General features: G+C 38.0%; 1 protein-coding gene across 1 annotated transcript in view; it reads left to right on the top strand.

Annotated features, from left to right (window-relative positions):
• LOC107091240 (coronin-1C) overlaps positions 1 to 26,621 on the top strand; it is a 42,303-nt gene that overhangs the window by 7,721 nt on the left and 7,961 nt on the right. Inside the window, exons 2-3 of the mRNA XM_015385051.1 lie at positions 4,317 to 4,513; positions 24,649 to 24,771. Of these exons, the coding sequence (XP_015240537.1) occupies positions 4,319 to 4,513; positions 24,649 to 24,771 (318 nt within the window). The 5' untranslated portion in view covers positions 4,317 to 4,318. The remainder of the gene's footprint in view (positions 1 to 4,316; positions 4,514 to 24,648; positions 24,772 to 26,621) is intronic.

The following is a 26,621-nucleotide window of genomic DNA, read 5'->3' as shown; positions in this document are numbered from 1 at the left end:
AAATAGCACGTCAATAAAGATGACAGACAAGTGGCTTATCCAATCATATGCAAGGAGTTTTGATAAGGCCCAGCCTTCAGTAAAGGCAATTCCTATGGTGTTTTCCCAGATGTATGTGAGTGGAGCTAGGCGGACGAGAATTGCATCTGGCTGTTGTCAGGTTAATTCTGCCACCCTTTCTAAAACAAAACCAACAACTTTGGTTTAAAGCTGTCTTGCTCTACCATAGAAATTATACCTCCTTCTTTTCCATTTAAATTTATCTAAAAAGGGGCACCAGCGCAATTAACATTCTCCATTTATTTGCATATAAAAACAGGCTTTAATGGGAACCATATAACATAGCATTTATACCAGAGTACAACTTTGAAGAGATCTGATTTAGTTTGGCTGTTTTTTTTTGTTTTGTTATTACATACGGCTAATATGTAATAATATACCTAAGAGTGATTAGTCGATTGTTTTTTTTTTTCATTTTACTTGATAAAAATGACACAATGATGACATATACAAGTCTCAGTTTAAACACAAAAGAAACATTCATAAAAGTTGGGGTTGGTAACACTGTTCAGAAACACTTTTTGTTGAATGAAATGGTCCTTCCATCCTGACAGTATTCAATACATCATGTATTCCGTGAAAGGAATGAAAAAAATCAGACGAGAGCTGCAAGCCTCTAAAAACTCTGACTAATCCCTGCACTTCAATCTGAGTGGAAAAAAACAATCGCATGCCTTCATCTCTGTCCCCCCTCCTCCGCGTGCACGCTCATCAGGTTTGACCATTGCCGAAAACTTTCACAACACCTTTTTGCAAAACTTGTGAGGTTAGTATTGCTGAAAATTACATGCTAAAACCTCATGGTTGGTATTGCTAACCTAGCATGCTACCTTGAAAGCTACAATAATAATATAGTTTATTTACAGGGGAATGAGTCATGAAGTGATTAGGTTGAAGACCATAATGTATTGACAGAAAAGGCTGAGTCGGCCCCCCTCTGCTTTGCTGAGTTCTGCTGTGAGATTTGCTTTCAAGTTTGTGGGGAAATCTTTAAATGGGAGGATGTCACTTTCATATCTTTTTAGCTCTACAAGATTAGCAACCCTAGCTTTAACAAGTTAAAGGAAGGATTAACAAAGGTATTGAAGGAGTGGCAATGCATGGACTTCATGTGATTTCAAAGCATGAATGCACTAATAAATCAGTGAATGCACGCACGTATTTGCTGGTGCTGGTGCAAGGGGAAGCAAATGGCTAATAACCTTCAAAAATATAAACTTTTCTGTGGTTGTTTTTCCTAATGTTATTTTTAAAATTTTAAAACGAGAATGTGGAAGAGTGTGGAGAGATTGTGCCCTGTCAACCAACTTCTTGATTTATAATATGGTGAAGTTCAGCACACATACTTTTCCACACGAATCACCTAAGGCTGGCAATATGATTTTATTCAATTAAGATCAATTAAGATCTTATCATAAAGACTTGTGGAACATTTTTTATCATGTAAATGAGGGAAAATATAAGCTTCAAAATTGGTCCAGAAAATACTGATGTCAAAATGAACGGCATCAGTCTTTAAAAACCTGTATTAGTCGAGCCCTGCGGTAAAACCCACTTTAACTGTATTCTGGCCACCTAAAGGCCTAGAGTAAGACAGTGATGTGTTTTTTAATTGAATTACTGTTGTTTAATAAAATGTGGCCAAAATTGAGTTTCTCTGCTATTTGAAAATTGCATTTTGGTAAATTATTTTATTGCAAATGCAGTTAACTTCCAGGCTTAGATAAAAGTGGTGACTGTATTGTCCAGCTCCATCTATTACTATATAATATTTCTGAATAACCCTTACTAGTTTTTTAATAATCAGGATTTGTATGTCTCATTCACAGAGATTTAATTTCACCTCATCACTAATATTTCTGTGTCCTATTTCCATGAGTACACTGTCAATAACAAAACAGTTGACAGTCAAGTCTAATTAAATCATATTAAAGCAGGAAAAGGATTTACAGTAGGTATGTACAGTACCACCATAGAATGGACTATGTTGACCCAAACTAGTAAAGTAGAGACTAAAGTAAAAGCACATCATTTTACATGTACTCTACGACCAACTTAAAACGCTAGATAGCTTGTGCTTTGGGAAATGTTTAAGGACCTTTAATGCCTCTTACTGCCCCTTTCCAACCTGAAAGGTGAATAAAGGCCAGGAGTACAACAAAATAATCAAAAAGGGCAATAGATATTTTGTTCTACTTGTGATGGTGTTCAGTCTGCTAATATAAAACAGCCTTGTTGATGTTCTATATAAACTCTATACATAAGCATGGAAGATCAAATTTGTCTGTCTCGGTAATTCTTAAAAAAATAAAAATAAAAATCTGCCAAAAAAGTTGTGTCTTGGTAAAAGTAGGAAGCCAGATAGTTATACCCTGTTCTTCCGGCTAAAACAATATTCTAACCTATTTTGACCTCTGGTCGGTCTGGTGGTTTACTTTACTGGAGTATTTTGTTCCTTTGGATTGCTCATCTGCTGAAGTTGTATGTATTAAGTGTTTTGCTTGCAAGCTGTAGAACTCTATAAAGCAACCCACTATGGAAACTGAGGACAAGTTTTTCCTGTCTCACTGGCTCTGGTTTAGTTGAGTAGTAAGCAGGTAAGTTTATCTGGAGCTTTTTAAAAACCTCCGAAATTTGGACGTATATACAGCGTGTGCAGAGAGAAATATCAGTCGAATGAATTACTTTATGGTACCTTCCTTCTCCATAGATGTTCTTTTTTTGGGCCTTTCTTAAGCCTAGCTGTTTATCCTGTTCACACAGGAATTCACACCTTAATCTGATCTGAAGGCAGTTGTACCATCACATCTACTTGGTGTAATGCAGGCACCAACATGTTTTCTCCAGGCATAAATGTCCCTGGGTCAAGGTTATTTCCTGAAACTGTCTGACCTTCATGGAGCAGAATGGCGTGCCCTCCTAGGAACTGCGTTATGTACATATACAGAACATGGATGACGGTCAGACTGCACCTTCAACACAGGTGTCAATAAAGTTTATAAACATCAGAGAAAAGGTGTATTGACAATAAAAGGAATTTAAAACGATTGATTTTGACCTGTTTTGATATATTCCTGGCTGGTTTTGTTGCTAATCTTGCAGTTTGTGTTTAAAAAAAACCTACTACAATGGATATATCATTGTATAAGTAAATATTAGCGTAAGAAAATAAGCCTCACCCCATGCTATTACTTAATTACCATCCCACACGACTTTACTCTGTTTTATGGGAGAGTTAGCGGTTTGGCCACTCCCACCTTCCAGCAGACTCAACTTGCTTCTTGTGTTGCAATCCATGTTTTCTGTCAGAAAAAGGAGCCACAAAAGCTTCAAAGCATTGCTGCAAAGCATGTCCCACATCCTGTGGATTGTTTTGCTCGTCATGACTTAGACTGGAATTGTGTGTATAGAGAGTATCAACATATAATAATGAAGAAGAAAAAAAACGTAAGGTGCTTCTAAAAGTAATTTATGGACGTTGTGCCAGTGCAGGATGTAGGTGATGTTGGACGTGTTTTTTTTTTTTTTTTTTTTTTTTTTTTTTTTTTTTCCCCCCTTTATAATCTGATGTCTGCCAACTTTCCATTATCTTCTGATGTGCTCTGTTATTGTAGTGGGAGCAGTGGGACTTGAGCCTTTTGAATGACCATGTTTTCCACAGCTCTCTTGTCTTCCAGCAGATTGTTGTTTAAGGCTAAGAGTTTTCCTGAACCAGCCACAAAGTCTTTTTTTTGTTTGGGTTAGGTATGTCATATCACTCCCTGGAAGTGGCCCTCTCTGTCCTGTTCCACTGATAAATGCTCTAAGAGTTTAGATACTTGGTACTTGACCCAATGAAATACATGAGCAGTAAAATGCATTTTTAAAAACCATATCAAAGCTGTGAAATACTGAAATGGGAGTTTTTTTAATCTTTAAATTTGTGTCTTGTGCTTTTGGTAATATTTACACAATATTAGTTTGCTTTAAGCCATCAAAAGTAATGACTTGTTGCGGGAAAAGCAAGCAGGAGTAATTAAAAACTTTCACAACAGAATATAAAGTTTTGATATTGATATTCTCAGCCTGTGCTAAAAATCTTTACTGAGGTTTGAGGGTGAAACGTCTCATCTCACTAATCTTGCAAATACCCCAATCCTGCCTAAAACACAACACAGCTGCTACTTTTCAGAATTTATTACTTCATTTTTACTTGTGAGGAAAGTGAATATTAGTTTTTCAGGTTGTGCTTATGAAATTGTCCTCCCTCTTTGCAGATATGAGACGAGTTGTACGACAGAGCAAATTCCGTCATGTCTTTGGCCAGGCGGTGAAGAATGACCAATGTTACGATGACATTCGGGTCTCAAGGGTCACATGGGACAGCTCCTTCTGTGCAGTCAACCCCAAGTTTGTTGCCATAATTATCGAGGCCAGCGGTGGCGGAGCTTTTCTTGTTCTCCCTCTTCATAAGGTAGGTTTTTTTTTTTTTTTTTCTATGTATACCAAATGTGTTTGTGTTAATTGTAAATGCAGCATTGGAAGAAATTCACTTTTTCAAAGGAAAGATCTGGATTTTCATTGCATTTTAAAACACATTCTTATTTTCCCAATTTTTTTTTTTATCACTAGATTTTCAAGGTATAACAGACAGAGAACACACATAAATGATTTATTTTTTTTATTGAATTAAATTGTCTTAGCCTCATATAATTAAAGCACCTTTTAGAAATGCCAGACTTTAGAGTTCTTCAAATGTCATTAAAAAGTTATCATAATATAGATCTTCCCCTTTTCGGAAGTCCTTTGCTCACCCATATTTGGAAATTCCATCAGATTTTCCTGCTGTAAATTATTTATTACCAATTATTAGAGTCCAATATGACAGTTTTGTGTATATTAAAAAGTTTTCAGGCAGTTGTATGTTTAAGGAATGGACAATTTTTCTATGGATTTGTAGTTTGACTTCTGCCTAACAAATGAATTGGCACATTTCCATTTCTACTGAAGCTCTTTCAATGCCTACCCAAGCAGGTGGGCTGGCCAGTAATGCCACATCTGATTTGGAAAGTCACCGATGTTTTTCTGTTGTCATATCATCTCACATATTTATGTTTGTGGTACAAACCTTGGATTGGGGTCCCCGCTCAATAAGCTTAATATTTAAGAACAGAGCGATTAGTGAATGAAGCCAAATTAAGTGGTTAGCAGTTTTAACAGCTGTAAGTGAAAACTGCTTATTAGCCTGTTGGTCTTGCTCTGGATGCTCCTCATCTGTCTGTCTGAGGAGAGTGGCTTGAACAGCCTGCATGCAGGATGGGTGGAGTCCTTTTTAATGCGGAGTGGCCTGTCCCTGCATCTTGATGTGTTGAGGTCCGAGGTGGAGGGAAGGCTCCTTCTCTTGTAGTATGTACAGCTTTAACCACCCTCTGCAGAGCCCTCCTAGCAGCTTATAACCTGAAAGCTGTCTGAATACCTCAATCTGTTGAATTAGATTGTGGATACAGACAGCCAGTTCTGGTACAAGAAGAATATCAGCATATTGTGCAAGGAAATATCATTTCTGGCAAATATAATTTCTGAGAAATACGAACACAAAGACAGAAGTTTTATCTAACACTCTTCTAACATTAAAATGGCTTTGGTGGTGAGGGTTAAATCTAGCCAAAATAATTTTTTGCCTGCGAGTGGGTCTGTCCTCAAACAGTGCCCCAGGCCCTAGAACTGGCGGGCCAATCACAACGCACACATAAGTTTTGATTTTTTTTTTTTTTTTGGATGCAAAGTGGACAGGGTTTTGAAGGCGTGACGACAAAGCTGCTTGACGCTGGAGAAAGCACAACAAGGAAGATGGCAACAACGTATCTCGGCTATAATCTGTGGAAGAGCGAGAGATATCCTTGGCTTTTTTGTGTTGTGGCGGGGCTTCTTCAAGTCTCTCTGTTTACTAGGGAGTAGGCTCCCGAGCTCTCTTTTCAGCAGCTGTTCATTCTGTGGGGGCACCTGCTTCAACCTTGTTTTCAATCCACCTCCAATAAATTGGCGGATCTCTTTCGCGTCTACTTAACACCATTGTACAAGCTCGACAGACTTGATTGGATTTTGGTGTAATCAAAACGGTCACTCCAACTTTCTGTAATCTTTCTGCAACTGACAACGGTTGATTTGAACTTCAGAAAAGTTGTGTACAGTGGTGTAGTACACCGGCTACTGGCATGTCTTTTTTTTTTTTTTTTTGCACCAACGACAACAATAGTCCAACTCCATGATCTCAACAAGTTATCCAATGCTCACATCACATGCTGTTTGTTTACACTCCCCCACCAGCTTTCTGTTGCGCTTACTATGTCAGTCAGTTGCACTCATTGGTCAGAGCGTTGGCCAATAGGCACAGACATGGTTTGAAAGACAACGGGTCTTTCTCATCAACAATCTTTGATGTCTCATTCATCCGGGTCAGACTAAATTACACATTTAATCTGGTTTATCAGGCTAGGTTAAAGCCATTTGGGTCTCTATGAACTAATAATTTATTATTTTGGCCAGTGTCTTACTCATGTTTAGTATCCATGTTTAAAATTTTATTGGCCTGTCCAATGACTGCTGTAATGGTGGATTACTATTATTTATCATTTTCAGATTAGGTTGGACACACCGTTGTTTTGGGGCGAATTTAATGTTTTAGAAAACAGTCATTTGTGAAAAGCACCACCTCTTACAAGCAGTGCTGCTCATGTATCCTGTCGGTGTAGTCTGGGATTAATGTTTACCTCTAGGCTGCCCGACACACCCTTATGTGTAAACCTGAAGCTATTTCAAAGCTCTGGAGTTAACAGCGTCCTGATTCTTTTCTCCATATAAGGAACCACTCCTACGATTTAGACTTTTGTTGGGCAAGACTGCCTTTAAAGAAGGTCTTGATGTAAACAAAGTAACTGAGTCTGCACTTGCCCTTTGTCCTTAAATGTGCTGTCATGTTAGGATTCATTAATGTGCAGCAGAGATTAAATTAAATCTGAACAGGCCTTTTTTCTATTTAATAAAGCTCTTGGATGTCATTATAGTTGATTGTGGCTAACTGTTTAGCCTCTTTCTTTCTTTAGTTTCTTTTCACCAGTGGCAGTCACTCACAGTGTGGCATGTCCAAACACAGTGAGTGACATGAGCACTGCAACTTGTGGACAGATCTATCCCAAGTCTGTAATTAGTATACAGTGCTACACTGCCATGTCATACGAGAAGGTTTTGGCATGGGGACTAGATCCTCAGGGCTGTCATCACACAGCTTACACCTCTCAGCACCTCATTCAATCCATGCTACTGCTAGATGTGGGCTCAGTGCTTTCACGTTTCCCTTCCCTTCTTTCTTGATCTGTCTTTGTGTTAGTTGCCCTCAGCATGCCAAGGAAAAATAAAGCATAGGTGCAGCCAGATGACAAACTTTGCTTTTGCTAATGTCTACCTCAGAGTAAACCCCCCAGCCAATAGGTTAAAATCAATCGCTGACATTTTTATTCAATTTTTAGATTGCCGTGCATTTAGGTTGATGGACTGGAAAGACTAGTCCTTCAGATGTCGTATTCAACTCATTTCAACACCCTGCTCATTGAGAAACTGGAGCTAAAAGGGAAGACCATCTTTTTAGAAGTGTGTCAGTGTTTTATGACCTTACAGTTTGCAGTGTACAGCAACTAAACCGGTTTTAAAATTTGATTACAGAAGAGGGTTTAGGAACTAATTTGTGTATTTTATTTATTTCTTTTTTTGCACCATTTTCAGCCTTTATTGTGTATTTCTGAAAGGGATTTTTGGGCAAAGGTAAGTCCATCTGGTAATATCTGTTTAGCGTCAGCAGAAAATGCAGCTCTCAAAAGTGGAACAAGACTGTTCCTTCAAACGACATGACTAGACTGCAGTCCAGTAGATTAGTACTATAAAGCTGAACTCTGTGGAATGCATTCTGCTAAAGCACAAATTGAATAAAATAAATGTAAGTAAAACATCCAAATTTAAGTAAATTGTCTAGCAAAAGCAACCCCATATAGATTTAATTCTATAGATTTTTTTGTTAAGGCAAAGATTTTTTTTTTCTTTTTAATTTTGGGCGCAAACTAAATTATGTACAATATAATATTAAAACTTAATATTAATTAATAATGAAGAATCATTTCCTCAGGGGAAAATAAGTCATATGTAATATACATATGTAATTTTCCTTCTTGGCAAAATGGTAGACATAAGATAACACTAATAAAAATAATGTCTTAAATAGAAGTCTCTACCTATGATTCCCTCCAGCAATTATTTTATTTTGTTATGCTTGCCTATCCTAAGTGTGCGACTCTATGCTTTCATTTGCCTGTGAGTTTGCTATTTTACTGGTGAGGGACGACTATTGGATCTTTGTATGAGAGACGCCATGAAAAAAGTACGAGCAAGTCGGCAGAGCACAAACTGAGGGAAAAACTGCAAAAAACATTAAATGTTGAGAGAAATAATTTTGTTTTAGTCCTACATTTGCTAATTAAAGATCGAAACCACTCAGTTTCAGGTATTACAATTGTTAATTTTGTGTTTAGTTTTCTATGTGAAATCTCACCTGGCAGCATCTGCATATTGGGATGAGGCATACCTGCTGCTTATTTGAAGGCATTGTTTGACTCGAAGTAGGTTTTTGAAATGTGTCGGCCAGTGAGCACATGGCTACTTGATTATACAGGTATCATTGATTGAAAGGTAGTCCCATCTGCACATTTGTGCACGTGGGCTATGCTGCAGACCAGCCTTGTAGCTTTAGCTTGTAGCATTAGTGCAGCTGGCATAAAGGCATCATACACTCTGCCTCATTTGAAAAGTACCTCCAAAGATGCTTTTTGTTTCTGCCTGGTCAGCTTAAGAAGGTGGCATATAATTGGTGGACTGCATTTTCAATTCCCCTACTTTCCTTGATTGGCGCTTGGCTGGTCCCCTACGATTCCTTTTTAAACAACAATCTTTGTACTAAAACATTTTGTCATGATTTGTGGACATTAACATCTAAAGAGAAGCGACCAATCTCCTGGTCAGACCCTGCAATGTAGTGAAATGGTGGAGTCAGATTAAAAAGATATATAAACATCCAGAAGAAGGAGGAAGTCACCTAAGTGGCTGGAAGTTGGAGGGGATTTTGCTGGGAGTTGCAGGGAAGTGGGCTGCCATTCGGCTGGCGTTTGACTAGGAAGGGCTATTTTGAATGGCTGCTACTGTAGGCGAGCAGCTGCAAGGTTTGTGTGTCTCAGGCTATGTTTCAGAAGCTTCTATTTGTTTTTTACACCAACATGTTTTGTTTCTTCAGACTTTGTGTGGTCATTGTTACCCAAAAAGCCTCTTTTCTCACTCCTAGGCTCCATGATTTCTCCCTGCTGCTCTTCCTATTTCTTCACACCCGTAACTGCTCCCCTGACTGACAAGTATTACAATGACTACTTTGGTTTTGTCAGATGTTGTCTTTATGATAAAGATTTTCTGTGAGGGTACTGTCTTTTGCTCCCTCTGGAGCATATTCATACACTGTACAGTATTTGCTGTGCTTGGGTGGAGCTCATTTACATGAATTACAACATCAATGCAGCATGGCAAGAGATCAACTTCTATCTGCTGACATTTTAAGGAAATCCAGATTGCTTTAATAGTTGGTCTAGTGTCTCTCGTACCCCATAGAGTCTGACGTTTATTATTGCTGACCAGACAAGAACAGTGATGGTCATTAAAACTGATTTTGATACTTTTGGCAGTGTGGACTGCCCTACATTTAAAGAGAACTTTGGACCATCAGGTAACATGCCAGTTGTTTTAAATTGGTCATAAAATGATTATATATGGTATTTGGTGCTGGTCCTTAAGGTCTCTGAATAGGGTGTGTAACACTGGTTTGGCTGAAAATGGCATATTTGTTGTTCTATGAGCCCTAATGCAAGACTGGTTTAAAGCCCTAGAATGAAACGACAGGTTTCCTTCCTTTTTATGGTATGCTCATGAATATTTAAATGAGCTGTGCTCTGATTGGTTGGTTTACAAAGAGCGAAGCTGCTGAGCAAAGAGTCATCATAGCAACAAGCACTCACTCACTGAAACATCAAATTGTTGATATGGTAGGGTGACCAGACATCCTCTTTTTTTTTTCCCAAGACATGTCCTAGTTTTATACCGTAAAAAAAAAAAAAAAGTCCGGTAGGATTTTCAAAATCATGCGGGATTTTGGTCGACTACAGTGCAGTAGAACCGAGCCATCAGCCGGGCTGGTCCGGGAACTCCGGCGGGCTGGGGAGGGAGTGATTGAACCTGACCCGGTGACTGTAGCCGTGGCCCCCTGCTTCCTGCCTTACTGGGCAGGTGGAAGGAAGCACGGTAAGGCAGGCGGGGGAAGCATACAGTTATTAGGTCAGGTTTGTTCGCTCCGGAGCTGATGGCTCGGTTCGGATGCGTTGTCCGGTCCGGTCCAGTCACCGGCCCATCAGAGCAAATGAACAGCTGAGCATTAAGCTTTGCAGGGATCTTCTGATACACAATAATAATCAATGCCTGTCGAGTCTCGTATCCTTGGGAAGACTGAAAAGTTTCCCCTTTCTCCATGCAGCCTGGAACACTGCATTTCTGCCCGTGGTTCAGGCTCATTTTCAATAAAGAAACTCCGTGGTTTTTAATTCTTGTAGAAGTAAACCCAACTGTAAGCTACCGGTAAAAAGCAAAACTGGTGTCTCGCGGGTTTATTCATGTTCTTGGGCCGTGAAACTGTGCGTTGGTCTTTATGTCACTATTGGGGTGTGACAAAAGTACAGGCGAAAACCAAATAAGGCAACATCCCAGAATTGATGTCAATTTGGTTCTTCGTTTGGATTCGCCTGTTTTATAATGGAACTTCAGAATTGTGAGATTTGCAGAGAAAGGAGGTGTCCATGGGGTTTGAACTTCTCTGTACGTCCATTTTACCCACTGAACTATCGTTATTCATCTATGCCAATGTAAACTTTTTTTTGCATTCTATGACCCCTTAAGGCTTGGTTTATGCTGAAAACGTACATTAGGTCTGCATACACATTAAGCGTAATTCTGTCCGCACAGCATCTGTGCGGACAGAATTTCCACACTAAGCACCTAGGATACTTTGTCATTACAAAGACAGATCCAGGTGGAAACAGGGTGAGAGTGTAACACCTCCTACAGGCGAGGGTTCACAGATGCAAAAATCCAGAGACCTCCTATGACTTGGCCCATAAATAAGCTCACTATCTACAGATTGTTGAAAAGCTTGTGCAAAGAAGTGACTGTCGCGCTTGGAGGGCATGGAGAGGTTTTGAAAAAACCAAACGGCTGAGTTGTCTAGTTCCTCCTGTGCTCTTGTCAGGTTGCCTTTTGTGGTCTACACGCCACCCCAGGCCAGCGAGAATGGGGGAGAAAGGCCGCACAGAGTATAGATGCTGCAGTCGTGAGCAGCTCACTTTCAAAGCAGATTGCCAAGCATGACTCAGTCTTTGCTCTTTAACCCCAGTAAAGTCTCCTCTGGTTTTATCTCTGGTCCTAGAGTGGTTTCAACTTATGGTACTTGCCTTCTTCTGGATATATCTCTGTGTAGTTGCTATTTCAGCTGTGATTCCATTCAGGGTCCATGTCTTTTGTTTCCTTTATGATGCTTTGCTTCACAAATGTCTAAATGCTGCTATTTTTCTGGTTGGCTATGCAATTTATTTATTTATTTTTTGTCATACTTTATTTTTTCCTCCCATAAACTTTAAATTTTTATTATTAAAATTAATTAAAATTCAAAATAACTTGATTGATCCTGAGGAAAATAAATACTTGTAACTTGGTCTTTTTTAAAATGTTATTTATTTTAATGAGCCGTTTTCGTTTAATAGCTGTAGTCAAGCCTATCTTTTGCAGCAGCCCCTCTTTCACCCAATCTGAAGAATCTGGAGACAGTCTATCGTTTAACAATTTTTTGAAGATGCTCACGTCCAAAATTTTCATTTTGTGAAGGATTCTTCTTTACTTAATCATCTCCAGAGGTTCTAGAAAAGTTTCTGCAAAAGAGAAGCCTTCTCAGTCAGCTTGTTGAGCTTTAGTGCAGTGTTCACACCAAAGGCGTAATGGACAACAAATAAGCGCAAATGCAGAAATGTGGGCGCTGGGTCATATGCCAGTTCAAACTGTGCTCAAGCTGCTTTGACGCTTCGATGCTCTGGATGCTGGGCACTCTAGTTATTCATCTGTTCTGTTCTTTAGCTAGAAGCTAGAGAACAGCTTGGCTTTATTTATTAGAAAAATAGTTTTAACACATTTTCAAACTATTAAGTCCACCTCCAAACTTCACCTGTGCATTCAGTTACTTCTAAAATATGCCGTTCTTTTTCTGTGCACCAGACCTCCAGCGCACCGCTGAGAGGCAGCTTGTTGTTCATTTCCGCTGCCGTTAGTAGCGACTGGAAGTGAATATAAATAGTTTGTAAGGTTCGTAGTAAAAACTAAGTACCAGAACATACAATTTTTTTTTTTTTTTTTGTCGGCAGGTTTTAAAAATTTTTGTTAATTTTGGTATGTATAAACTTTTTTTCCGCCATAGTTCATAAAAAAAATGTTTTAGTGTCTATCTCCTGCAAAAAAACTCATGGATCAGTTTTTTTCTGATTGGTTGATGCTCCTGCATCCAGAAAGTTCAATTCACTGAAATCAAACGTTCGGATGCTCGGACAGTCCGACGCCAGAACACCCGAAATGCGCTGCTCTCAAGTGCCGCTGGACTCCTTGACGCTGCGCCCCATAGACTTTGCATGTAAACCAGACGCTTTGACGCCCAGAACGCGCCTGGTTGGAACGCAGCAGAAGTCATTTACCCCAAACACTGAGGTTCCTAAACTTCATTAAGGAGCACAGTCTGTTCTGCCTCTTCTTGTAGACAGACTCTCAATTGCTTCTCCAGTTGACTGCCTTGTCCAAGTAAACACAGCGGCACAATTCTGGAACATTGCTTTTTGAAAACTTATTGATCAACCCGGATTTAGTCTGCTTGTGGAAACCTGCTTAACTATAGTCAGGCCGGCATTTCTCTTCTTTATTTTGTGGACATTATTATTCTGTCTTGTGTACAACTGCAAATGGGGGAGTAGTGGCCTAGTGGGTTAGAGCAGAGCACTTGTGCTCTGAGAAGGTTGCAAGTACCCGGTTTGATCACCACAGTCTCCAATGTGGGATCAGTAAATTTCAAAAGTTATTGTTAGTATTATTGTTAAATACATCTATCAGTTATAATATAACATATGGTGTAAGTCTGTAGACGTACGTCTGTAGACCAAGGAATCTAATCTTATTTTAACAAAATTATACTTTTGATGTAAGTAACTTTTTATGGCCAAAAGGCTTTGGATTTATTTTGGAGATATTGATTGCAACTGTTGGATTCATGGGATTAACCTNCTTGTGTACAACTGCAAATGGGGGAGTAGTGGCCTAGTGGGTTAGAGCAGAGCACTTGTGCTCTGAGAAGGTTGCAAGTACCCGGTTTGATCACCACAGTCTCCAATGTGGGATCAGTAAATTTCAAAAGTTATTGTTAGTATTATTGTTAAATACATCTATCAGTTATAATATAACATATGGTGTAAGTCTGTAGACGTACGTCTGTAGACCAAGGAATCTAATCTTATTTTAACAAAATTATACTTTTGATGTAAGTAACTTTTTATGGCCAAAGGCTTTGGATTTATTTTGGAGATATTGATTGCAACTGTTGGATGCATGGGATTAACCTTTGCTAAAGGAAGTTTGAGTAATTTGGGTTTCATTTTATTTTAGTCCTTACACTACTGCAATCCTCTAACCCTGGTCCCATCTCTGATCCAGGGATACATCTGTTCTCTTTGCCCATCTGCTTGCGCTGTGTAGCTGTATGTCTCTGTGGGCAGCCAGCTGCTTTGGGCCTTTGTCCTGCACTTACTCCCACTGAAGCCCTTTGTCATTACTGAATTTTAGTATTGGGAGGAGGGGCTGGGGGTTTAATTTGCAAGGAGAAGTATGGTCATGCCCTTTCCCCCTTCACAATTATGCTAGTCATTGTTATAGTGATCTAACAATAGGAGTTTGCAGAAATGTCTCTCTAGTTCCCTGTGTTCTCATAAATCTTTTTATTAAAAATTTGAGAGCGTCATCAATAATTTAGAGGCTCTTGCAGGTTTTCAAGCCAACTTGAAGTCTAGGCTTCATTTTGTGATGGGGAGAGCTCTTTGTCTGACTCCCTAGAATGTGGGTTAAAGCAGCAGACTCCCCTGACTCAGCACAGTCATGATTATTGCAATTTCATCCTGTCAGAACCCAAGGATATATAGAGTATGGGATCAGATGTCTACCTAAACAGATTTCTTTCCTGCCCCTCATACTTTGAATCTGTGTTTCTCATTCCTAGCTTAACACCAGCTAATTTATTCCCTGATTTCCATATGAAGGGAATTGTGGGAGTGATGGCAACTAGCAAGTATCTGGTGATCTCTCCTTCTCTCTCTTTCTCTCTGTAATGCAGGACTATAGGGAGATTATTAATTCTCTGAAGTCTGTGGAAAAAAAAAAATTGACAGTGATTTATACGTTCATTGGAAACTTTTGAACTGTTTCTTTTTGCTGAAAAAAGCTGTGTGCCCACTGATATCCAATAAGCACAGAGCTTGATCAAATGTACAGTATATTTGATTTGGATTCAGTCCCTCAAGGATCCATTCATCCTCTCGTCAGTCTTAGCATTTCGTAATCCCAGGTTGTTTGCACGGTGACACAATATTTATGCTCTTTCACACCACCTTAAGTCCTAACAAAGCTTCATTCTTTCTGTGCATAAAACTTTTGGATTTACATTATTTCCCAGGTCTTTCACAACACTATGGTCAGTTTGTGTTTAAAGACCTCTGTATTGCTCACTTGCTGCCGCCTTTGCCGCCCATTCCTGCTGACTGCAGATTTTACCATATATGGTCATTCACTGCTCCCAGGCTGACAGGCTTCCAAGACCATTTCCTCATGCTCTGCCATTGGCTGCTTCATGCAGCGTCGGTACTCTTCTGATTTGCGGGATGGGCCATAATGGGAGACTCATCAAGATGATAGAATTGGGTTGAAGTTAGATGTGCTTTCTGTCAGAAAGTCATTTAGTGTATTCACAACCCATATTCAAATAGTAATGTAAATGTAATCTGTCTTGTCAAGTTGTAAAGTTTTATGTACTTTGTAATTTAAGCTGTATTATTTCCCTAAAGATTGATGCAGTATGATTTGTAAATCTGATTAATTAGGAAAAAAACACTGATTTAAAGGGAATCTGGATTGCATATTACTCTCCTCATTTGGCTTTCCACTTTCACAGCTAAACTGCACTTTATATGCACCCCAGTATTTATAGTATTGTGGACTAATTTTGCACATCTTTTTTTATTTTTTTTTACAAAACATTTCTTTTTCTAAAGCAAAAATAAAAAGGGTTGTTCACGTATGGGGGCAAAGGTCAATTGATTTTGCGCGACATTTGTAAAGATACCTTTTCTTTGGATGTACAAAATCTGTTCTGAGATTTTTGATCAATAGTACTGCAGAAACCTAATGACCCCTTCTGAGCCTCATTAAAGATTTAACATGTGTGAACTGGCTGCTGACCTCAGTACTTACAGGGCATGGGAATTGTTACAGTTCAGCCAAAAATGATTCATATCTCTGGTAGATTAAATACTGAGGGTAATTATATTCAACTAAAAAGCTCATTCTTTATAGGAATGTGATGGACTTCTCCCCATAGGAAATCAAACCTTATCGGCGACGTAGAAAGTGTTGAATATGACTTGCATTGTTTGTTTATCTGTTTAAGACCTTCCAAGTATTAAATCCTTCATAGATTTGCTGACCAGCTTTTCACGTGTAGACGTGTATTGTCATGCTTAAACTCTCTCAGATTGTAGGCCTCCACAGATTCAGATTGAGTCAAGTTTCTGACTGTGAAATGTTGTTGGTTCCAATCAGAAGAAAGATATTGGTAATATTAAGCTCTTACTTTTAATCTAAATCTATGAGTGGTTTACATTTTGCTTGAATGAATTTCATCTTTCGTAATGAAAGTTGTTTTGGTTTTCAGGTTGCAGTTATCCATATAGGTAACTGTTGAGATGCAGAGAAATCACGTGGCCAGAAGAATCTGAATATTTTCACAAAAGGGCAACAGTGAATACAAAAATAAAATATTTATAGAATACTTGGTAGCTTTAACTCTTAAACATTTGAAGTCTTTAGCCTTTTCTGGAATTCCTGAAAGTCTAAAACTTTGAGTTGATATGGGTAGAGCTGATTCTGACTTGCCTTGACATATGATTTATAGAACATAGGCACTATATACTCAAATTACAACTAGCTCCTTCATCTTCACCATTTTCTTTTCAAATTGATAGCACTTCAAATTTGTTTCAGTCCAACAGGAGCACGTTTGGTGCAGCTCTGTCCCTGCTGGGGCACAGTATTAAAGTAAGAGCAACCCCTAGAGAGTGACTGAAAAAGAAAAAAACAGTCATTTTAAATATAACGTTTAAATCATGCAATTTAACATCCAATTTAAAGCATTTTCTAATTACACAAAATGTAAATTGCATTTATCCATTATTAAATCCTGAAATTTTTAAATGTATTTCATCTCTAAATGAAGATTTTAAAAACGGAATTTATAGTTCTGATTTTAAATAAGTTTCCTAATCACACATTTAAGAATTCATGATTCCATTTTCATTTTCAAATCCTTGAAATTACATTTTCTTTTTTCTTTACCCGCTCAGTTTACCTTTTCAGTGAAACTTCTGGTCCCTGAGCACTGACAACCAGTTAAATCAATCACAGTTGCTCTTCAGATGTAACCAGCTCCCTTATTGGTTAGACTATCACTCTTGGTTCATAAAATAACAAATAAGAGAGCCTGTTATATCTGGGCAAATGTGACCAGCTTAACAGGGTTTTATTGTGCTCAGGGATATGTGTTTGTTTTCTGTGTGTAGACCTAGTTCATTGAAATCTGTATTATATGTATTTATTTCACAGTAGACCAGATCATAAATTATAAAAAAGAAACAAGCCCCCTAGTTTAATGACATTACTGTTGTCACTGTGTCAGCTGTTTTCATTAACCATGCACACAAAAGCTTGTAAAGTTGGAAATTTCCATTAAGCTGTAAGCAGTGCTAGACAATATGCATGAAGACCATCTGTGTTTTGTGTGCATGAATCACATGTTCAACTGCAAGGAAAGGAAGTGTGCAGCCCTCTTATTTGAATGAAAAGAATGTCCTTTCTTGCCTTGAGGGAATATTGTACATGTTTTCCCCTCTGTGTGTTTTTCAGCACTGTGCTTTGTATTCACTGCCTTGTGATTCAGTCATTTTCTGCAGCCATACATGTTGCTATGCAACTGGTTGTTTTGAGGCCTCAGACATTCCTCTCAAAGGAAGTGTAGTTTAGTCATGAACATTTTAGGTATTCAGCTGCTTGACTTGTGTGTATGAGGTAGGTGATTGCTTTTGTGTGTCTTGGTGGTGGTGAAGGTGGTATATGTGCGTTTGTTTCTTTGCTTGTAGTTTTAAGAAATCACATTGGCACAAAAAAAAAAATATCACCTGTTAGCTCACCTGTCTTTATCCAAGTGGGGCCAGTTTTAGCATTGTTGTAAAGAGCTGCTTTTTTTAGCCAGGGTATTAATTTCCACATCCATCCCTCCCTCCCTCCCTCCACTTTCTCTGGGGCTGGGTCGCAGAGGCAGCAGCCTAAGCAGAGATGCCCAGACTTCCCGATCCACACACACCTCCTACAGCTGCTCTGGGCGGCCACAAGCTGACACCAGGCCAGCTCAGAGACATGGTCCCTCCAGCTTGTCCTCGGCCTTCTACGAGACCTCCTCCCAATAGGACACACCTGGAACACCTCCCGAGGTGAGCAGGAGGCATCTAACACAGATGCCCTAGCCACCTGTTAAATTGTGTTTAAGAAAATATACATCCCTCCTATAGATCAAACAATATATTCATTATCTTTAGAGTCAATTTATTTGAAAATTCAACACATCTTGTCAATGCAGAGAATCCTAACAAGCAGACTAACCTGCATTTGCATATAAATCAGCTGGCTCTTCATCTTTTTGCAAAAAGGAAGAGTGTCCAGAGCCACAGGTTGTAGATCCCTGGACTGTAACACTTTAATCCAAATAAGGCAGAGTAATGGTTATAGAGAACCCCGGGGCTCCTCGTCAACAATAATGCATTTATAGAATGGAAATTGAACACCAAATTGTAAATGACATAAGTTTTTATAAACACTTGGCCCAATCCCACAGCGAGCAGTGCACTGCCTCTTATGCTTTTGGTAGAATATGATAAACACCATTTTAGTGTTTAACACATGGACCATTGTAAGAAGTCTAAATACAGACTATTCCATTAACAGATTTAATCCTACGACGGATAACTGTCAAAGACATTGGGCCAATCCCAAAGCATACCCTACATCCACCACTAGCCCTTAGCGCTACTACTAGCAACTAACTACTACCCACACACCCTGGAATTGAAGCCACGACTGGGATTCATAACCTTCCCTAGGTATTGTGACGCCCTTTGCTGTGAGTTGATGTTCTGGTATGTAAACAACTGAATATTTACGTATGCATATACATAAGATGCGTGCCACCCCTAAGAGACAATACAAACCTTATTTCAAAAATACAATCAACCATTGAACCTGAAATCTCAAAATCCTGTGTTGCTGACAATTTCTAGTGTAATAAATATGCAAATTATAAGACCATAGAATAGAATACCAAAGTGTCATGCATTTTTTTTTTTTTTTTTTTTTACTGAAGAAAATGTTGACAAAGTAGTTTGAAGATGACATTGGAATGATTTTAAAAGGTTTTTAGGTGGCTTTTTTAAAAAGCTATTCTAATTTAGCCCTACAGCTGTTTTATCCTACCTCCGGCACAGACAGAGGCCAGATGATGTTTTCTCTCCCAAGATCTGGTGCGGTCAGCCTGGCAGGCTACAGTTCTCTGATGGGCGTCCATGATGTACTCCTGTCCCACTAACAGCAACATTTAGGGCTTGAAATTAGAGCTAGGGGGTGTATCCACTTTCCTCCAGCCCTACCAAACCTTAGGTCATCTATCCTTGTAACGTTTCTCAATATGGGTAATTATTTTTATCCATATTCTAACCATTGAATGGTGGATCAGAAACCCTTTGAAGAAATGGTAGAAATAAAATGTATAATCCATTTGTCAGATTAGCTACCAGACCATACTGTAAGACTGAGCAGTTATGATGGAAGTGACCAATAATCCCCTTTCCTAAAAATTAAGTTTATTTAACTTCTTTATCGGCTCTATCTAAAGCTTTGCCCCTATCAAACACATGGTATGTCTTTTAATTCGAAATCTGACACTGAAAGCTTCACAAAACTTAATGTTTTACCATGCTTCCTCTACCACCCAAGTAAACAGTCTGTATGCTCCTGGATTTTCCATATGGACAGGGAAGAGAAAGGGGAAGAAGTGATGCATTCAGAAGCATTAAATAGATGTTGAGTTCTCAGCAAATAAGATCAAATTAGTTCCCATGGGAATTCATGCTCTGATTGCCACTAGATTGTCATTTTAGACATCCCACATGGAACAAATTGTGCACAGAATGTATTACCCAGCACAGTGTTCTTTATACCTTGCCTATTTTGTGGCTCCTAAAAGGTGATTTTTAAAACGGTCCCCAGATACCCAAAATAGAGAACTTTGATATGGTTATGGTTACAATTTAAGCAGTTTACTTCGCATAATGGGCTCAGCAATAAATCATTATACAGTGCAATAGACACCCGATCTGTATCTATGAAAAATATGTCGTATTAAACTGTTCAATATTTCCAATGAACTCCCATTAAGAACCACATGGTATTCTGGGGGATTTTAGCAGTGTATGGGATTTAGCCTCTCAGCCTCTCTAGGGCAATCCAAGCAAGTCTCTATGGTCTCTTCTTGGTCTCTCTTTTTTTTTTTTTTTTTTTTTCCTTCAAAGGTTAAAGTCTATAAATTATGGATATTTCCTTATTTTAAATAAGTAAACAAAATACTAAAGAGTAAGTCTTGATATCGAGTGATATAAAAGGCTTTATATCATGATAAATCTTTCAGCCATATCACACCTGGTAGCGATTACAGGTCAGATCTTTTGGAATCTGACTGCGGTCTCAACAGCCAAGTGACCGATATCGGAATTAGTATGAGGATGACATCCCTCTGTACTGACAGTGCAAAAAAGATTATACAAACACGGAGAACAGTATGAAAAGTATACAATGAAGGGGTAAAAAAATTGTAATTGGTAAGTATTTGGGAGGATACAACGATGCAAAAAAAAAAACTTGAGGGAGCATACCCTAACCTGTCAGCTGCCTATGATGCTGCACCTGCACAGTTCTCTTTGGAGATGTTGCTGCCACTACTCCTCCAAAAGCCTTAATTAAACGTTAAGCTTTCTTTATCCTCAGTCTCCTTTTTTTTCCATAATCTACTGTCATCCAGCTACTTCCACTGCATAAGAGCTTTGAAATCCACCAACACACACTGACTTCTGACATGTCATGTTGTTTTTCTTCTGTGAACGCCGGTCACTGTTGCTCTGAGCGTCGTTTGATGTGACTTGTTTTTATTTTTCTGCGCATGCAGGACTCTTTAGGGACAATTTGAGACAGTCATGTGAACTCACAAAAAAGTTTGATCTGACAACAATTTGAAAATGAGCATTAATACCTGCAGTGTGAACACTGGTTGCTGGTGTTTTTATTAATCTTGTTTTATTAAAATCATAATTTAGCAATAACTTAATAACTGTGCCTTTTTTTTTGTAGATTATTAAAAAACTACAAAACCTAAGCTTTAATCCATAAATGGGAAAATTGTACTGGCCTTTGTCAGATTCAAGGTCCCTCCCACGACCAAAATAACCTTGACCACATTTTATTTTAAATTTATAACCGTAAACATAATTTAGTTTCTGTTAGGGGTTTGCAGTTGATTGCATTTTCAATATAATTGCAATTTAACAAAAGGTAATGCATGCATGCAGGCTTATGAATTGGAGTAGAAGTAAACACTTTTCCCCCACAGCTTTAACATTTAAGTCCAGAGAGGAAGGACTGTGGACAAACAAGCTTTGAAGGTCAAGAAAACAATGAAACCCTAAAATGAAACATCTAATACAAAGAATATTTTAGAATGAATATACATTTGCAGTATATGTTGGGGAAAATAAATGTATATTTAATATTTGTGAAAAATCGTTCAGCCGTGTTTTCTGTTACGATTTGAATTGCCTAAAATATGAATCTGCTGGGGAGGTTTCTGAGTTGACAGCAAATTTGTTTCGGTAGAAAGCCTGATCGCAGCAAAGATTCCTCCAAAAGGGTGCCCTTATTGACATGTTGTTGTCATGTCATACACATGTCAACTGCTTTAGGGTAAGGCACGAAAGGTAAGGAAGATGTTGCTGTTTTGTCCCACTACGATGAAAATTGTAAACATCTGACTAAAAGATATATTTATACTGTTTTCATAAAATTTTTTTCTAAAAGAATGGACTGGATAATGGTGGTCCTGAGCAGAATATGGATAAAATAAATTTTTTAATTTGACCAGTCTTTTTCTTTTCTTTTTTTTTTACTAATCTGTAATCTTTAGTGCTTTTATGTTGTAGAGGTTTAATTTATTGTGCCTGGATGGCTTTATTTAAACTGCACGTTCTGTTCCAAAAATATTTGGCTACATAAAGGGTGAGTAAACGTGTGTACAGTACATGTTATCATTGAAATATTTTTACATGTTAGAACTGGTTGGACTGTTACCTCTGAAAGGGAAGTTTAACTAGAATCAACCTGATCCACTTTCAAATCATTTTATTAGTGTTTTGCAGTTTCATGACTTTAATCATTTTTAACTGGTGATCTGTTTGATTTACTCTCTAATCTCTTTACTCAGACTTGTTTACGTGGCTCTGTTGCTACACCTGGTATTAAGTCGGTTTCCTTCCTGCTTTGCATCCTGCTCCAGTTGCCTTCAGGAAACGAACTACAGGCATGCGTTGGAAGCTGTTCAGGATGTTGGCGTCTAATGTGTCTAATATACACAGAGTTTGACATGTCTTTGTTTTTATTTGTTAAAGAAGGAATTTCCAATGGACTGCTACGTGTAAGGACACATTTGTTTTCATGAATTGGACATTCTTGCTATCGGATTCTGAATGGTGGATCATAAATTCCTATCAACAGTGCCGTCATATCTTTCAGGGTGTGAGTCGTTATGTTCATGGTCCTATAGTTTCTTTTGTTTTGTTTTTCTTTTCCCCAGTGACTAATATATTTCCACAAACTATCCAAGAGAGGAAATGCATGTCTGCCAGAGGACTATATGTTTATAGCTCTGACATGTTTGTCATTTACTGTTGGGTTAAAAAAAAAAAAACAATCTAATCAGTGCCTGCCTGGGATTATAAAGCAAAATGACCTGGATTCGTGAAGAAAAGTAATGCAAACCACCAAGCTTGTCCTGAATAATTAACTATAACTACAGTATATAATACATTTTTAATTCTATATTAATATACCAAATTTTCAAGGAGTATTTTTTTCTTAGGAAAAATATAAATCACTCCATTTGTTCTACTGTTCACTGATTCTCTCATACATGTATTAATATGTAGAGGTTAGGGGTAATGCTTTTAAATGTACGATACAACCACTATTCATACTTCAGAAATGAGCCATGAGAGTAATTTGTAATTCCAGTTACACAGGTCAAACAAATGTATTATTCTTAAAATAAAAAGCATTACAATTTATAGACTTAGTTAATTTTCAGACTGTAAAAAACATGTATAAAGAAATGCAAGCTTTTATTCCTAGAATTATTCAAATTGTTATAAATTGAATTTAATACACTGACTTGACAACTTCTTTACAGAAGCTGGAAGCAATAAACAAGCCTGCTTACCAGACCAAACTTTAAGTCTCAGTATTACAAGAAAACATAACCTTTAGACTGTCTGTTTTATGGCAAAAAAGGTGAGGGCATTAATTTGTTTCTTTCTTTCTTTTCTTTTTATTGAGTTTTTAATTGTATGCAGAGTAGGTATGAAGCCATTTTCAGTTCTTACTCATGTAGCTTTATACAGTGTTTGATTTTTAGATATGCCAAGATTGATTCTGTAGAAAATTTGACATGCAAGTAATTGCTTCTTTGTGTAATAAATTGCATACCTTTAGCTTTTATAAGGACTGTTGGATCAGACATAACAACTACAAAAGTTTGAATATACTATTTAGGTTATAGTTTCAGTCTTTTCTTTTTATAAAAAAAAAAAACAAAAAAAAACAATGGTAAAATACTTCTTAAATCAGCTTTGGTGACTATATTGTTTTTAAAATAAAATGGCACAACCTGACAGGTACAGTAGTGGTAAATAAAAGGGTGAGCATACCTTTTCCCTAAAATTTGTAAAGCACTTGTATAAACACAGTTGGCACTTGTTTGCAAAATATTACTTGCAGTACCATGAGTGAGAAGAAGAAAACTACTTCTGAGTATTTATTTTTCTGTTTGGCTAATGGTATGAGGATTTTCGTCCAGTAAAGGATCTGAACTTTGAGACTATAAATTAAATTGTTGTCTTTACTTTTGTTGTCAGTGTCCACCCAGTGCACTGCCTTTGGGACCACAGTATGTCTGCTAAGTTGCTGTTCAATCATGCAGCATTCAAACTTTTTTGGTATAAAAAGTGTTCCTACTTTTTTTGTGTTGAAATTGTGCTGTTTTATAGCTGTTCTTTAGTTATTCCTGTATTTATTCTCGGTATGATGATGAAGTAGCTGCAGGCTGAGTGAGACTGTTTCTTCTATTAGGCTGTTAGGCTTTAAATAGGCCTGCTGCTCAGTGACATCATCTGGTCCTGTGGTGGTCCAGGAAGTCAGACCAGGATGTCTTGGACATCAATGCAGAGATGAGCTAAGCTAGCTAAGCAGTTTGAGAGCTCATTTTGGAGCCCTTTGTTTCTCTTAAAAATTTGGGTAAAAGGTTTTGTTTGCATTTGCACATCTCTGAAGCACATAGCCTCTTCCAAGTTGCATAAGTAGATTATGTAAAGGGGGTTGTTCACTACTTGATTTAGGGTGCCCATCCTGATTGTAGCCAGCCTGACGTCATGGCTAACTGTCATTAATTACAATGGTTTAGATGTTAGCACTGAATTTAATTTGTTCATTTTGGCTGCAGAAACTCAGTTTTTTTTGTTTTTTTTAGCATGACCAACAAAGAATTTTTTTTTTTCTTTTTTTTTTTTATTCCTTTTTTCCTTATTTCACGCTTCCTTGCTCACACCTCTCATCCGATGCATTTGTGTGGGAAGAATCCAGCTTTGTTTATAGTACTACTCTTTGTAGGTGGGATTTAGGATTAGGCCACAATTGTTCTGTTTCAAAACACTGACCTGACTAAGACTAATCTTATTATTCTGTTTATCTTTATCTTTACAGTCGGGACGCATTGACAAATCCTACCCAACAGTATGTGGTCACACAGGCCCTGTGTTAGACATCGACTGGTGCCCCCACAATGACCAAGTAATTGCAAGCGGCTCCGAGGACTGCACAGTGATGGTAAGGTCCAGCTTCCCTTTTGTACCTGAAACCACTCGGTTTAATTTTGAGAGCATTTTATGGCTCCAAGCCTGGTTAATAATTTTTTTTAAAAGACTATATGGGTTTTATTGAAAGAGCCCTGGGTGTTGTAACTCTGAAAATGGGTGCAGGCCTCACCCTCTGGATTAGATTAGACTCAAATATGTGTTATAGGAATCAGAGCAGGGGAATGATTTAGCTGCCTTTGCAGCTGAGGTCACTGACTTTGTTTTTTTTATTTGTTTTTTTAGACTGTCGTTCCTTTTTTTCTCAGCATGGCCTTATTTGGGATATGAAATACAGGGATTAGTTTTCCCCAATGGCAGAAATTAGCTTCTAACGCTGCGGAGTTAAAAAAAAAAAAAAATCAAAATAAAAACATGGTTCTTGGTATTACACTAGGGATTGATTTTTGACTCCTAATTTTATATATTTTATTTATTTATTTTTTGTTTTTTGTTGAGTAGAATAAATAAGAACCAGTTATTGGTGTTCTTGCTTGACTCTGTGTCATAACCCTTTAACTTATTCCTGCTTACCAAAGAATATGTAAAGTTGGAATGATTTGGCTGTAAAGTTAAAGAAATTTGAATTTTGTTCTTGCTTTATCTGAATAATCCAAGAGGGTTTTACTTTAATACCAATTCAGGATTCTCCACTTTAATCTGTTGCTGTCACTGCACAGGTGGTTTCAAACTTGTTTTTTTGCTTTTCTTGTTTGGTCCATGACTAAGTATTTAGTATTTGTTGCTATGTTGCTGTACTTCTCTATAATCTGACTGAGTTCATATCCTAAATGGAATATCTTGGTCATTGCTGCCCCCTTCAGGTTCCTGATAATCAGTTACAGCCACTAACCACATAGTAAGCTGGAATTATTGAGCCTCTCATCTGAACTTTGGTCCAAAGTCTATGAAATTAAACACAGATACCCTGCAGACTATGCCTACAAACGTCTTTTAAAGAACAGGTTCTCAAGAGCAAAGTTCGTGACATTTTCTTGCTGTTAACAAAGCAGTATGTAGTGGGTGCTACAGTGACTAGGCCAAGGAGTTAGGGGTCAACAAAGCAAAGGATGCAGATGCAGATACAGAGGCAGACAGTGTTCAGAGTCACCAGCAAGACTACATCTGTTCATCAGTTTAAAGCAGTTCTTTGGTATGCTTTTCAGTGGCGCAGCAGTTGCACCAAACTTCACCTCAAGTGAGAGTTTTAGTGTTGGATGCAAGAGAGTAAACTTTACTAATGAGCCAGAAAGACGTCTCTCTGGAGGAGCCTGGTTATTAAGTTGAATTCATTGTAATACTACTTTGTTAACCAACATCGAATTAAACTCAACAGTAATTGCTTGACTGCGTCTAGCAGAGTGTAAAGTTATAATGAGGAAGGGTGTTTTATTTTTTCCAGAAGTTAGAATCAGTTAAAGGAACCCTTAATGCTACAGCTGTTTTTGAAGGGCAAATTCCTTTTTCAACATGACTGTACATTACTGCACAAAGATGGGGTCATAATAATCAGTAGGTTTGATGTCAAGGAACCCATTAAACCCCTGTTTGACGACCCGGAGCAGAGACTGAGCCAGGCCTTGTGGTCCCACATTGGTCTTTTAACTTGAAAATGCGTCTCTAAGTGATGAGCAAAACCTTCACAGAAGACTCTATGCTGCAATGGCTGCAAATGTTAAGTGAAAGGGACATCTGTTACTGATAGGATCTTGCTACAGTTCATATATGTTTAAAGGCAGATGTCTCGTTAGTTTTGTAATACATAAATATTGGACATTAAATTCAATTTTGTTTATTTATATGGTGCCAATTAGGGATGGGACG

This window comes from Cyprinodon variegatus, unplaced genomic scaffold, assembly GCF_000732505.1.
Source record: "Cyprinodon variegatus isolate N-32 unplaced genomic scaffold, C_variegatus-1.0 Scaffold330, whole genome shotgun sequence".
Lineage (NCBI taxonomy): Eukaryota > Metazoa > Chordata > Actinopteri > Cyprinodontiformes > Cyprinodontidae > Cyprinodon > Cyprinodon variegatus.
The sequence above is the reverse complement of the archived record's forward strand: the minus strand, read 5'-3'. Positions and strand labels throughout refer to the sequence as shown.